The sequence below is a fragment of the Cyprinodon variegatus genome, unplaced genomic scaffold (assembly GCF_000732505.1).
Source record: "Cyprinodon variegatus isolate N-32 unplaced genomic scaffold, C_variegatus-1.0 Scaffold977, whole genome shotgun sequence".
Classification (NCBI taxonomy): domain Eukaryota; kingdom Metazoa; phylum Chordata; class Actinopteri; order Cyprinodontiformes; family Cyprinodontidae; genus Cyprinodon; species Cyprinodon variegatus.
Window position 1 is genome coordinate 61,539 of NW_015151430.1, and position 15,741 is coordinate 77,279.

The 15,741-nt window shown below is 33.7% G+C and overlaps 2 protein-coding genes across 4 annotated transcripts; both read left to right on the plus strand.

Annotated features, from left to right (window-relative positions):
- The first annotated feature begins 1,769 nt into the window (after positions 1-1,769).
- LOC107100476 lies at positions 1,770-4,109 on the plus strand. Its single transcript, XM_015398983.1, has 6 exons — positions 1,770-1,799; positions 1,892-2,029; positions 3,170-3,526; positions 3,619-3,738; positions 3,808-3,860; positions 3,978-4,109. The coding sequence occupies exons 2-6, from the start codon at positions 1,963-1,965 to the stop codon at positions 4,107-4,109; spliced, it is 729 nt and encodes a 242-aa protein (XP_015254469.1). The 5' UTR covers positions 1,770-1,799; positions 1,892-1,962.
- Positions 4,110-12,018: 7,909 nt separating this feature from the next.
- LOC107100469 lies at positions 12,019-15,013 on the plus strand. Of its 3 annotated transcripts, none has more exons than XM_015398976.1 (6): positions 12,019-12,076; positions 12,830-13,153; positions 13,830-14,180; positions 14,274-14,393; positions 14,485-14,534; positions 14,644-15,013. In XM_015398976.1, the coding sequence occupies exons 1-6, from the start codon at positions 12,031-12,033 to the stop codon at positions 14,773-14,775; spliced, it is 1,023 nt and encodes a 340-aa protein (XP_015254462.1). In that variant the 5' UTR covers positions 12,019-12,030; the 3' UTR covers positions 14,776-15,013. The 3 variants fall into 3 exon arrangements, with proteins under 3 accessions (XP_015254462.1, XP_015254464.1, XP_015254463.1); XM_015398978.1 differs by having other exon boundaries at positions 14,693-15,013; XM_015398977.1 differs by lacking the exon at positions 14,485-14,534 and having other exon boundaries at positions 14,693-15,013.
- Positions 15,014-15,741: the final 728 nt, after the last annotated feature.

Consider the following 15,741-nt stretch of genomic DNA (forward strand, 5'->3'; position numbering starts at 1 on the left):
CATTTACAAACAAATATTGTGATTTATTCCCAGTAGAATACTGTGAATTTACTTTGAAAGTAATACAGTTAATAGCCAGCAAATTACCGTAAATTAACAATGAAACATTTTACTGATTTTATTGTGAAGGGCACTTTTTAAGGAACTTTTCCAAAGTTTGATTTGTGAATTGTTCAAGGCTTTGAAGGCATGTTCAAGATCCATTTTTGTGCATTCACAAGTGCAAAACATTGGGCAGAAATTCTCGGTTTTAATTAGACGTTTTTATTTTCTAAAGTCTAATCTGATTAAAGGAAATTTTTTCCACTTTGTTACTCTGAACCAAAGCTTTTTTACATGTTCTGAATTTGAACACATTTTTTTTCCTTTACAGAATAAAATTTTATGTTTTGCAGAAAAAAGTGAGTGAGGCAGGAAATACAGAGATTTGTTGGTATGATGTAAAATTACCCCACTTCCTTCTGTCTTGTCAGTATCACAGCGTGTAAATTGTTGTGTCAAGATGCTTCTGTTTGGGGTCATGCTACATGTTCTTCTTCAGCAAGGAAGTAAGTGTAATTTTCTACAATAAAAAACTATAATTTACCATTTTGAATCTTAAATAAAAAACTCTCATTTAAGCTTTTTTATTGTTGCATGGTGCTAAATGTATGCAAATTTCCTGCAGTTTATAATTTTTCAGAATATGAGCAGCTCTTGTTCAAAGGTACTCGTAAAATTTGGTACTTTATCAGGGGGAGTTGTTAGTATTATTCTTTGCTGTTCATGTACACTTGGTAAAACCTAATATATTACATACGGTACCTGTTGAACAGAGTCTATATATTACAAGATTTTCCAACCCATACAGTAGATTGATTCACAGTGGAGAAATTTACTATAGTTAATGCTTTTTTTTTTTTTTTACCCCCAAGCCGATTATCTATATAGCACAGTTCCTTTGTTAGGAAAAAAGAGGAAGAAAAAAAAATACATCTCTAGGTAACCCTGAGAGTTAGGATTCTTGATGGTTAAGCAATACGGCATCGATCCCCATGCCAATGACTTGAGCCTGCAGCTGTGTGATTCACTGCAAATGTTCTGTTCTGAACCAATCTGATCTGGAATAAATTCTATTAAACTTTTTATTCTTGTTTTAGATTTTTTTATTATTAAGATGAATAGTGGTTAAACTTAGTAAATTACTCCCAGGAAAGAAACTGCAAGGGAATCTCCAAGGCACATCACAATGTGTAGCACTAACAGTAATATAATTACGTTTTCTAAATAAACATGTTCCAATTCCAGTTATGGTAAGATTATATGAGATTCTGTTTTTTTTTCTGCTAATTATAGAGAATTCTGGGCCTCAGCCTAAAAAAATAAAAAGCTTTGGATATTAATATATTTTTGCATTAAACATTATCATCTGTGTGGCAGCAGGAAGTGATATGAATGCACTTCTCAGAAATCACATGCCCTTAAAAGTGGTTCACGAAACATCTCTATGACCTAAATGTTAAATGTCTCTGTGACGACAGTTTGAGTATGACTCTTTTATGGGCTGCACTGTTTTCTTTTCTTAATGAAGGATGTAAGTGTTACATGAACCAAGATTTTATATGTTGCGTGATATAAGATTTTTCATATATTTCTTTTAATATGATTTTGTTTGATTACTTTTTTTTTGTTTAACTTTTCTGTTTTTCTTCTAAAATCACAGATGCCCTGGCTCCAGTGGTGACAGTCCAGTTGGGCAAAACTGTGACTTTAACATGTGATGTAAATAAGGACCACCAGAAAAGGGACTGGCTTCACTGGTACAAGCAGACTGCAGGAGATACTCTCAAATTAATTTTAATGCATAAGATGAATACAAACCCTGTTTATGGACCTGGATTTCCATCCTCAGCTTTCAACGCAACATCGGATGACAAAACGTTTAATCTGACAATCTTAGAGACTGCAAGAGAAGATGAGGGAATGTACCACTGTGCCTATAGCAACTGGTTTGAATCTACATGGAATGGGATGTATTTATTAATAGAAGGTAATGATGTAACTTAAGTAAAGCATTTTTATCCCTTAAGGCTGAAAAGGGTAAAAACTTTCTTGTATATAAATTATACAGTTGTGCTTGAAAGTTTGCATACCCTCCCATTAAAGAAAATGATTCACAAAAAACTAAAAAAAGTAATAATAAATAAAAAAAAAATACTAAATGATTATTCAGTAAAATACAATACTGATCTGAATTTACATAATTCTACAAAAACAAACTTTCCGAGAGAAATTAAACCACCTTGCTCATGAACCAACCAACCTACATGTCAACAGCAGAAATCTGACTGAACATATCCTGAAATTTACCAAAAACACCTGATTTCTGTCATTTCCTCCAAGTGTTGCTAAAGAAAAAAAAAGAAAAAAAGAAAGTAAACATTTTTTTATTAATTAATATATACAGATATATGTATATATTTTCAAAATCAATGTTATTATTTCCATTTTTAAGTTATTTTTATTTATTATTCCTTTTTTCAGGTTCAGTTTATTTTAGTTGTAGCTGATTTTTATTTCTGTCTTCAATGGAAGGGAATGTACAATTTCTAAGATAACTGTATCTTATTGGAAGATTTTTGCCACTGAACCAGATCTGTTTTTAATAGGTATTGAGATCATGAGTCAAGAGTCACACTGAGAGGGGCATATAAATGGTATAATTCAAAAAAAGTTTAGGTTAATATATTTATATATGTATATTTAATTTGCTTCCACCATTTTTTCTTTCTGACTGTTTTTATTCAGAGATTACTTAAACTTAGAAATATTATTATTAAAATAATACATATTTTCTAATGTGAAAATATTTAAATTGTGTTTTATTTGGGAATCTAATATAAATACAAATAAATAAGTTTTTTCCTTCTTTTAAATGACTGAGAGACAGAAATTAACCTAATTTCTTTTTTAACCTAACCTTGAGATACTTTTCCACATATATTAGTGAAGAGATTCTCACTTATAAAAACAAAACAAAACTCATAATTAAGATCAACATGTTTTTTCTGTGGTAAACTGCAATATTTTCATTTAATGAAATCTAAAACAAATTCAAAATAACACACTGTTTGTTTTTCTTCTTTCCTAATGATAACAACTATAATAACAGTATCATTATTCATTATAGGAAACACTGAGAGAACTTCAAGCTACCGTGTTGTTCAGCAGCCAGCTGTTCTAGATCCATCCCGTCCAGCAGACTCAGATACTCTGCAGTGTTCACTCCTTTCTCAGCCTGAGGAAAAAACCTGTTCAGGAGAACCCAGAGTGTTCTGGTTAAGAGCCAAAATGGACAAGTCTGTTCCAGATCTCATCTACACCGATGGAAAAACGCATGAAAATTGTGAGAAGCCATCAAACACTCAGAAGAGATGTAGTTATAACTTCTCTAAGAAGGTCTCCCCTTCTGATGTTGGGACTTATTACTGTGCCGTGGCCACATGTGGAGAGATATTACTTGGAGACGGAACTAGAGTTGAAAATGGTATGACTTCTTTATGAGATGTTCTTAAACAAAGCTTATTTATGATGACAGATTTTTAACAGAAACAATTGCATGTATTCCTCCTTTTCCAGCTCATTCATTGAGTGATGTTATGTTGCTGGTGATAACTGTGATCTGCTTGGCCATTTCGATGGTTTTGAATATTGTTTTAATCTGTTGCCAAACTCAAAGAACATCACCCAAAAACAAAGGTAAGTAGAGATAAACTTAAAACAAATAGATAATAAAAATAAAATGATTGAATCCAAATTCCTCTTTAGAAAGCTCCTCTTCACGACCACAATACAATGACCAAAGCCGACCAGATGATTTTGTAAGTAATCAATCAAAATTTCTTTGTTAATTAGAAATATATAAACCCCCACTATATGTAACAAAATCACTACAATTAAGTTTTTGGTTTACCGGTAAATTTTTTGTTTCCACTCAGACAGAAGATGGAGAGCATATGACCTATGCTGGCTTACATTTCTCTACAGGGACCATGAACAGGAGAGAGTTTAAGACTGAAGAAAGTGTGTATTCAAATGTCAGATTCAGTCAATCTGAATATACAACCTGATGAAGCTCTTTGTCAGATTAGATGTACCTTTTAAAAGCCGCAACCTTGATCAGACATTCATTATATTAAGTCCATCTGTGTTTAGAATTGATCTGTCTGATGTGATCATAAATATAATTTCCTCATTATTTGGAGAAATATAATTAACAAGTCTTTGTAAATATTCTACATGATTTGTTTTTCTTGGCCAATCGAATGAATAGAATTAATGTACTTTTCAATAACATTCTAATTCACTTACTGTTTCTGTGTCATTGCTCATATACAGTAGATCACCCACATTGTGATATTCTAATGTAAGGAAGCCAGATTTTAAGACAAATCTGATATGTGAATTTCCTGAACACATAGGCTAACAATGACAATAAACTATACAACTTAAATCATGAGCCACTGGTAGAGAAACGGACATTAGATTTTGGTAAGCCCTATCTATTGAATATGAAAAACTGCTTGAACCACATAAGGAGACTGTGGGAAGGTACAATTTTAACAGAGAAGGAGCTGAATTAGACACAAAGAAAAACTACAAATCAAAGGGAAAAGACTTATTCTAATCTAAGAAAAAAACTAAACTACAAAGACCGAACACAAGAAATAAATGAAAAACTAAAAAGTTGAAAATGAACAAATATGGAAGACTCTTATGACAAAATAAACAACATGGAAGTACCTGTGAATCATTCAATTTACTTACAAATGTAACTGCATAAATAAATAATCTGAAAACCCATTTAAAATTAAAAAGGCATACAGCACCCAAAAAGCATGAACTCTTTACAGCTGAAGCTACTTAATTTACAGCTATTTAATGATATTGTACAACAAGAATGAAGGTGGAGATCATAATCAAATTGAGTTGTTGACAACTCTGCTAACAACTGCAACAAGCATTACACAAATCATATTAATACTTACCAACAACTTTTACCTCAAGCCTATAATACCCTCTTTCTTGCAAGTAATCGCCATCATTGCCTTTCTGACTGATGTAACTATCAATCTAGGGTACAAAACACGTAGAAATTTAAACTGAGTGTGTAAAATTAGTGGAACAGGTGAACTTTTTTGCATGTGAATCCTCAGAGAATATGCAGATTATGTGCTTATGACCATAACACTCAACATAACAATTTAAGGTTGAGAATATGCAAATGCAATACTTTCCATGAGCAAAGAAATTTTTTACACCTGAAAATGATTGTAGCAGCAGTTTTTGCATCAACATTCATTTAAAAGTCGGGTGGCCACAACAACAGCACCAGAGTCCATTTCACAAAGCAGGTTTACTGAAAACACTAAGTTTTCTAAACAGAAAATCAGGGAAAATCTTGAGTTTTCCGTTTCAAAAAGAGAGTTTCCTCCAAAGAGAGTTTCTTCAACATCTGTTTCTGTTGCCATAGTAACAATCTGCTCAGAGCTAGCCTGGTCGGGGGCAGGATTTGATCAGTAAAATCATGTCCTTGTTGAAATGTTTTCTTCTTCTTGCATCATTATGGATCATCACACTGTCCATTATTTTACTCTTTGTTTATTCTTCATCACAGCTCCGGTAACTAGATTTAAGCAGCCAATGAAAAGGAAACATGTTTACACATTTTTTATTGTCAATGACAGGAAAAAGGAACTGCAACATGAAATAAAAAAAAGTGCCATTCACAGTAAAATCAAACTACTGTAAGCAGTTCTAATGAAGAGTTGCATAAAACATATTTGCAATAAATGTAAATCTGTAGAGCATAATCACTACTGTCCTCTGTCTCCATGCTCTTTAAAGCCAATACCTTGTTTTATTTCCAAATTTACTCTGGATATTGCTGCTGACATTTTTTACAAACAATAAAATATAATCATTAACTAGGTCAGTTAGAGACATAAGGTGCTAATTAAAGAATGAACAGTATAAATTGGCAGAGAATTTAATTTATTTATAAGGTGAGGATTTTCAGACCGCTTGAACACCCTCATTTTGTCTCTTTAAATTTAGTCCATTATCATATTCCACAACAGTCCTTTATGCCTTGTCCAACTCTTGTTCTGCCAGGAGTGCATGTTATAATCCCTTTCAAGTTTTTTTTTTTTTTTTTTTTTACCAGGATGTAAATATCAATGAATAAAGAGTTGAAAGTCATTGACTTGTACATCCACTTTCAAATAGGTCCTATAGGCAAAACGGAGAATAACTGACATTTGCTCCTGATGGCTTTTATCAAGAGTGAAATCAAGATGTACAAATAATTATTGTGCTCTCTTTGTGGCATTCATAATACAATATCTGATGTTTAAGGCGATAAGAGAAATGAACTCATTTTGGATCTCTCTCTAGACAATATTGATAAGTTCCTTTATTCTTTATGCAGCTGACATATTTGTGCATACTGGAGCCAAATTTGGCAATCGTCTCTACAAAACCCACAAAGTTACCACTGTTTTCTTAATAAGCTTTAAATTTGTTGCTCGAAATGCCAAATGATGCTCAGACAGTTACTGAGCAGCCACTAAAACAGTCGACTCAGGAATAGAGGATTCAAATGCAAGAACTGACACAGTGGAATCAAGTTCAAGGTTCTTTTAAAACACTGGGGGTCAAACACCAAAAATCCAAAGGATGCAGGAGTATCAAAAACAGAGGAAGGGAAAGGTCCAACAACAAGCAGGGTTAAAAAATTTTAAGAAAGCTGAGTTCAAATTCAAAAAAGGCTGGAACGCAAAGGGAAGCTATATGACTGAGAAATAAATAGACCAAAGGAAGGATCACAAACTCCAGGTGAATAACATTAAGGTGTGGAAGATCCTGATTGTAAGGAGGAACTCAGGAAGTGTAGTTTCCTAAAATGAATACAAAATAAAACAGGAAGTGAAAAAAACATACCGGTAGTAACACTAGTAAACCTAACTTGTCAGGACAGCCCCTGAAAAAGATGAAAGTTAAAATGAACTGCCAACATGCCTTTTCTCTGTTTATCTGTCTTTGATGTGACTCATCTAGAGCTGTGGGTTTCTATCTTATGTAACCCTTTGGGATATGATCAGGGGGCATTTCTTGATGATTAAACAGAGTACTTAAATGTATTTATTTGTTATTTCTAATATTAACTAATTTGGGTTGGCTTATACTCTTATTAAACAATTTGCAGCAAAAGCAAAATACAGAATCTGTCCTCTTTGAATAAACAAGTAAATATATACAAGCCTTTTTACAATCTGGCAACTTTATCGGCCAACTTTACCTACATAGAAGTCTTGGAAAAAAAGTGTGTTTTTACTTGATTTGCATTAATATCGAAGTGGGAGATCTTAAAGGTCCCTTTTCCTCAAGTAAATCCAGTTTTTTGGTATCCACGTGTATGGGCAAAATGCTGGGATCCTTAAGGCCAACAAGATGCACCAGTACTTTACTTTCAGGGCATTACTCTTAGCAGGACCTCCTCATACCGGTAAATATACACACCTTAGGACCAGATCACATATAACAAAATGCTTTTGACGGGTAAAGCAGCACACATCGCCAGCACTATGATGATGTCATACATCTTTATTTCATACAGATTGGACATTACAATAATCTGTCTCTACTTTGCCTGTTACAATATGAATGAATTAACATGATTTGTAACTTTTTTTTAAAAGTGGTATGAAATTATTTTAAAGGCTTATTTGGGGCTTTCCCACTGAGACCCCTATCATGACCTTGCATAGAATAGCCCTACAAAAGATGGTTGGGGTGCTATATTTTAAAATATCTTAATAAAAGTGTTCTGGGTTAATCAGGAAGATAACTTTCCAAGCTTTTAAAAATCAACACTTTTTTCACTTCATTCACATGAAAGCTCTTTTGAGGTAAAAGTTACAATCCAGAGCAGCTTGAAGAAATCTGAATTTATACACCATGTGAGAAGGTGTAGTGTTTGCTGGCTAACCTCAAAATGTTGCTCTGGAAAGTTTCTAGGTCAGTCGTCGATCTTTATGGAATATGTATTGTTAAAATGGCAAATTGTTAATTTATAGAATTGTCTAATGAATTTTCTTGAATGTAAAAAAAAAATGGACATCTTGAACCATCTCTTGGTTTCACCAATGTTTAGTAAAGCCTGGAGAAGAATAGAGTTCTCCTGGATAGTTCTCATTATGGTGTATTCTGCTACATGTTCATGATTGCAGGCTCCTACAGCCCAGGTGTGAGTGCCACAGCAATGGTGCATAATACCTATCCAAAGTGTCAGTCAGAAAAAGCATGACAAAAAAAAAATCACATGTTCTCATTTTACATTTGACTCATCCAAGATGCATATAACTACAAAAAGACAAATGGTCTGCTCTGTTTGCCCTCTTGCAGCAGCAACAGAAATAACGATCAAAATGAAAGACAATGCATTTATCCATGAGAGGAGGTCATCAATTGTTTATGCAGAAATTCTAATACTTGAGACACAATAAACACAACATGTAACTCATTCAAGCCCGTGTCAAACCTTGACCTTTGAGCCGGCGTATGCCTGACGTATGACTCTGGGTCAGTTCATGTCCACATACTGCAAGTACGTCAAGAAATTTTGAGCATTTCTTTGAGCATGCTCAAAATTTCTTGATGTATGCCAATGTATGCTCATATGTGGGTATCACAGGTAGTGTTGCGCCGATGCCTTTTTTGGCCCCGATACCAATACCCGATACCTGGCTGTGCAATATTGGCCGATACTGATACCATAATATTGTAAAATAATTGCCATCATGGCTTTGTCAAGCTGCTGCCTACCTTTGTGAAGCAGGAAAAAATCTAATACAAAGTGAATCCAGTAGAACTTTTTATTGCCTACCAAGAGTGGATGACAATAGCTGAATAAACTTATGGCTCTCAAAATGGTATTGGTGCCCTATTTGTTGGTACTCGCTGATACCGATATCACCATTTTAGGGCAGTATCAGGGCCCAGTCCAATACTGGTATCGGTATCGGTACAACACTAATCACAGGTAAGTTATTTGATTGTTGACATATGTTAAGTGTAAGTTACTGACAAGTCATGCCGTCTAGCTTATCCAAAACCGGTTAGTAACTTTTTCATAACTTATGCGTAAGTTATTAAGAACTTATCACAAATGCATATCAACGTATTTGACATGTACCAGGTGACCACTGAACGTGTTTATAAATTACTGTCACTGTATAATGCCCTATTGGCAGCATTTTGGCATGAAAGGGGTTTCACAGGAGGAAACAGTCTGTACTCCACTAGTCTTCATATCCATCATAGGCTGAGCAAGAAAGTGAGTATGATGGATCCTCCCTGCACTCAAGCCCACAGCCACGGCCAACAATCTTTCTAGCAGACATGACACTAAATCAGACAAGTCAGTTCATTTGGATTGGATTAAACTGATCTCAGATAAAAAAGTAAAAAATATTGGTGTTATTTTTGATCAGGACCTGTCATTTAAATCCCATATTCAAGAGGTTTCTAGAATTTCCTTCTTTCATCTGCAGAATATTTCCAAAATTTTAGATATCCCCTCCAACGGTGTTGCTGAGAAACTAGTCCATGCATTTTTTACTTCAAGGTTGGACTATTGTAATTCTTTACTATCAGGAAGTCCACAAACCGTAGTTAAAAGCCTTCAGCTGATGCCAAAATGCTGCAGCCAGAGATCTGATGAAAATTAAAAAGAGAGATCATATCTCTACTATCCTAGCTTCTCTCCATTGGCTTCCTGTTAAATCCAGAATAGAATTAAAAATCCTCCTTCTCACATATAAAGCCTTAAATGGCCAAGTTCCATCAAATAATTGCGATCGCAAAAAAAAAGCTCTTCTGTTTTACATCAAAACAACAAAACAAATTTTTGAAAGAGGGAGTTTTTCATATAATCAACAGTAGTGGATTAGGAAAGAAATTTGTTGTTAGGATTTTACCATTTGCCTTAGATTCAGTAAAATTAGTTTCATTCTTGTTTCTGAGATTCTCTGCATTTTATTTACATTAACAGAAAACAATTTACAGCGTGTTTACAGTGCCTGAAAAAAAAGGTGCCTGACAAAAAAGTATCAGTATTAATATTCTTGTCTCTATCAAAATATTATATTTATAAAGTATTGTGACCATTTTCTTCAAAGAGGGGAGATTAAGGGATATTTTACCTTTTTAATGGTCTCCCTGAAGGAGCTTAAAGCAACGCTTCCTATTCAGTGCAGCAGAGTTGCTGATTCAGGCACATCACCCATTTTGTATGAAGCACTGGGGAGCATCCCTACTGAGTAACGGTTTAATCCTGAGCAGTATATGCATATTTGTATTGAGTGCTGTAGGATTGGCATCTACCTTTTAAGCTGAGGAGGCCAAGTAAGGGACTAGAGTAAAAGCTACAGTTCTGCTATGGTTCATGGTATTGCAGTATGAACACTATGGCTGCTGTAAAGGAACTATCACACTCAGGGCTTACTGGGACATTGTCACTTGGAGACGAGCAGCCTGAGGCTCCAAAATGGCAAAAAAGTCCACCACTGATCTGTTTATATACTTCAGCATCCAACTCCTGGCCACTTTTAACAGTCTTCATGTAAAGGCAAACAGAAATTTGCTTAGTTTTAAATTGTAAAAATTTTACTGATAAACAAAAGAAGCAATAATGAATATGTAATCACTTAGAAGGGCAGTGTCTCCAAAAGGATGTCGAAGGAACACTGAGGTTTCTTTAGCTTATCAGCTTATTTTGTACTTATTCAGAACTTTGAAAAAAAAAAACTTACTTAACCTTAGTGAAAGCTGGAAAAGAAGCACAGAATGTAAAGGAGAAAAGTCTTTACAGCATGACAAGTTTGATTGCATGAAAATAGAGAGCTTAAAGGAAGAGATCTTAACTCTTGCCTTGTTTTGATGGAGTCAACTCTTCAGTAAAAGAGAAAAAGTACCTTTACCTGGGATTCTGTGCTTCTACTCAGATCAGAGCACAGAGGATTTTTACACATATACTCATACTGGCCTCATGGGTGTTTTACTTATTCTAGAAAGGTATTGGAGGCCCTGCAGTTTGTTTTGGAATCACAAGCTGTCTTTTATAAATGTGAATGGTATAAATGGTAAATTACCATTAACCTTTCTATAAACTTAATAAAAAAATTCTTCTTGAAGAAAGATTTCAGTAAATGATAAAAGCCAAACAAATTTTAACAAAGTTTCTCCAGGCTTGGATGGTCTGATTGGACACATGTTTTCTCTTTCAGTTATGAACTGTCCTTCTCTTTTGACAATCTCCTGCATCACTGATTATTTTTCTCTTTGTCACACATGTACTCTGACTCAACCCCCAGAGGTATAAACACATTAGAGAGTAATTTTAAAGCATCTACAATAGATAGCATTTAGAAGAGACAGTTGTTGCTATTTTATCAAAGCTTTACAGAGTTACTGTAAAGCTACTGTAAAAACAGAGTGTTCGAGAGATACATACAAAACTGGTAAGAGCAAAATTTAAACTAATAGAGAGAAATATACATATAAAATATTATTTTCCGGTGCAAAAATAAAGTTATGAACTGTTGAGAGTTTAAACCTTAACAGTTAAAAATATATTTATTTAAAGAGATTTCAAATTATAGTATTGAGTGTTTTACCAGAGTGTCTTATGAGTTACTGTTAACAATATCAAGATCCTTATCAGTGGAGAAGTGCAAAACATTGGGCAGAATTTCTTGTTTTTTGTATTTGTAATTTGTAATTTTCCAGTAACCATGGCCCTAGGTAACAAAATCATAGCTTTTTTTGTCTTCTGAATCTGAGCAAACATTACATTCTATAAGGTCCTTACTTTGAGCACTTTTGCAGCAAAAAGTGAATGAGGCAGGAAATACAGAGATTCGTCGGTGTAAAATCACCCCACTTCCTCCTGTCTTTTAAGTATCACAGTGTCTAAGAAGTTGTGTGAAGATGATTCTGTTTTGGGTCATGCTACATGTTCTTCTTCATCAAGGAAGTAAGTGTCCTTTCTTGTAACTATAACATAAATTACCATTTTTATCTTACATCCATGCTTTACATGAGGATTTCTTAGTTGTTGTATTGGTGCTGAATGCATTGAAATTTGCTATAGTTAAAAAGTCCATATCTTCCTCTTAAAGATGTTTGGTCACAGAAATATATTTCTTGAATGTCAGTAGGTCTTATTCAAATAATCTCCAGAGTTATGATGTGCATTGTTGACAGTGATATAACTTTGTGTACTAAATAAAATTACATGTTCCAAAAATATACCAGGCCATACCCAAATTAAATGGGATTTTATATTTGATCTGGTGATTGAAGACACTGGTTGAAACATAGCCTAATGCAACACTGAAAAAGTAAGTAAATTATTTGATGAACAAGTATGCAAGTGAAAAACTTAAAAAAATGTCAAACTATTAGACTGTGGAAAAAAAATATAAAGCATCAGAAATTAGTATATTTTGCCTTGAACATTATCCTCTGCGTCGCAACAAGAAGTGCTTTTTGATTGCATTTCCAAGAAAGTCAATCAGAAGCCTTTTAAATTGGTTTAAGAAACATCTCCCTTTGAACTACATGTCAAATGTCTGTGAAGACACTGTCAATGACTCTTTTATGAGCTGCACTGTGTTTCCTTCATGAAGGATGTAAGTGTTATTGGTACCAAGATTTTATATTGATTATATGTATTTGTTTGATTGTTTGTTTTACTATCATCAACTTTAATCTGTTTTTGTCACAGATGCCTTGGTTCCAGTGGTCACAGTTCATCTGGGCAAACCTGTGACTTTAACATGTCATGTAACTATGGAAAAACACAGCAATGACTGGCTTCACTGGTACAAGCAGACTGCAGGAGATACTGTTAAATTGATTGTAATGCTACGTAAGAATACAAGCCCTGTTTATGGACCTGGATTTTCATCCTCAAGTTTCAAAATACCTGACGACGAAATGGATAATCTGACAATCGTAAAGACTGTAAGAGAAGATGAGGGAATGTATCACTGTGCTGTTATCGGCTGGGTTGATTCTAAATGGAATGCAACATATTTACTTATAGAAGGTAATTGTGAAACACAATTAAAACACCTTTGCCCTTTAAGGCTGAAAAGCATAAAAAACTTTGAGTATATATACGTAAAGTATATCTTACTAGAAGGTTTTGGTCGCTGAACCTGATATGATTGTCTTAGGTAATTAGTCATGTTAAGAAGGCAGACATAAAAGTTACCCTACATAAAAGTTTAGCTTAATATGTTTAAATATGTAGACATGTCATTTGTGTCTTTCTTATTTGCATGCAGTATTTTTTTTCCTGCTAGTGTTTTTTAGATCACTGAACCTCAAAAATAAAGATTTAGTAAAATAGTTTCCAAAAAAACTAAAAGAATAAAAACATTGATTATGGGTGTTGGTATGTTTTTTTTTTTATTTTATTTTTTTTTTTTACTTGTTTTAGATTTTGTCATTCTTTCCAATAACATAATATAACCTATTTTTTTCTGTAGTTTTGAAATGCTTTCACTATTTCAGTGAGGATCTTCTTACTTTGAAAAGCTAACTTTCTTAAGAAGAGACCAAGATGCTTTTTAGTGGTAAAATGCATTAATTTAATAATTCTCAAGCCTACGGAAAGGAGACCTCTTAAATATAAATATGTTTTGAATCTTAGCAATAGCATTGTACATTCTTCGGTTTATTAATAACAACAATATTAAAGTTAACATTATTCTCTATAGGAATCACTGAGACAACTTCAAGCTACCGTGTTGTTCAGCAGCCAGCTGTTCTAGATCCATCCCGTACAGCAGACTCAGATACTCTGCAGTGTTCTCTCCTTTCTCAGCCTGAGGAAGAGAGGTGTTCAGGAGAACCCAGAGTGTTCTGGTTAAGAGCCAAAACGGATAAGTCTGTTCCAGATCTCATCTACACCGATGGAAAAACACAGTGTGAGAAGCCATCAAACACCGAGAAGAGGTGTAGTTATAACTTCTCTAGGATGGTTTCCCCTTCTGATGTTGGGACTTATTACTGTGCAGTGGCCACATGTGGAGAGATATTACTTGGAAACGGAACCACAGTTAAAATTGGTAGGTTTTCTTTGTATGATATTCTTTAAAAAAACATATATCAATAATAATGGCTTTTTAACATAAACAAATACCTTTTCTTTTGTTTTCCAGCCCATTCATTAAGCAACGTTATAGTGTTGGCGGTAACTGTGATCTGCTTGGTCATCTCTGTGGTTGTAAATATTCTATTAATCTGTTGCCGAGCTCAAAGGACATCACACAAAAAAAGAGGTAAGTACATATAAACTTTAAACAAATATGAAATGAAGAGAGAAAAAAGGACATTTTAGAATCAAAATTCCTCTTTAAATCATGTGTTTAGAAAGCTCCTTTTCACGACCACAACATAACACAAATCAACCAGATGATCTTGTGAGTAATCACACCGACTATCTTTGTTAGTTATGAATATACAAAACCCGGCTGCATATAACAAAAAGACTGAAATCAAAATCTTAATTTGAATTCTGTTTTCATTCAGACAGAAGATGGAGAGCATATGACCTATGCTGCCTTACATTTCTCTACAGGGACGGTGAACAGGAGAGAGTTGAAGACTGAAGAAAGTGTGTATTCAAATGTCAGATTCAGTCAATTTGAATATACATCCTGATGAAGCTCATTTGTCTGATTAAGTCTACCGTTAAAAAACAGCAACCTTTAACATGTTATTAAATACATATTTTATTAAGTACAAATATCTTTGATCAAAATGATTTTATTGGTCTGTCAAATAATCTGTATAATTTGTTTTGCTTAGTGAATTGACCAAATATAATAAATATCCTTTTCAACATTTTAATTTATTATTTTTTTTTTTTGTACTATTAGCTCATATATACCACCCACATTGTGATACATTCATATACATTAATCAAAATTAAGTTTTCAAACTAAAATAAATGTTTAAAATAATTGTTTTTTTCAGCACTGAACCAGAATAGATAACTTACAAAAATCTGAAATGCTACAGATACCCCACCCCAGTCTGACCAATGGTGCTACTGTGTGTATTCTACAAAATTAAGGAATATTTGTTTAAGGTCTTTCACTACATTATCAGGCTGTCAACAGTTAACATAAAACATATTTTGATTTATAGGGTGTACGTATTACTAACAGTGGAAAATTAAATAAAGGTTAATAACAGATTATAATTAAAACAAAATCCAGAAACGACACCACATTTTTGATAAACATATTGACATTCCCCTGAGAATGGATTGCTAGATCAAAGGAATTATTATATTATGGACTACTTTTCACTTATTATGCAAGTTGTTAGTTTATTTGTCTCTCTGATAACTGTAGGTGGTGATATTTATTGTCAATGTATAGCTATATATTTATTGGCAGAGATGAATCATTCTAATAAATTGTATCTGTCTTTTATTGACTGGTGTTATTAATGTGTCACCCAGGTATCATGGTTTAGGTCCTGTTCAAGTTTTATCTATGAGTTTTCATTGGTCTTATTTCCATTTTTGTGTTCTAGTTGTTTTTGATTGTATTTGAGTTCTTAGATATTTTTTGTTTGCCCTCTTGTGTCAGTCTCCTTTTCCCTAGCTACCTTCTTGCC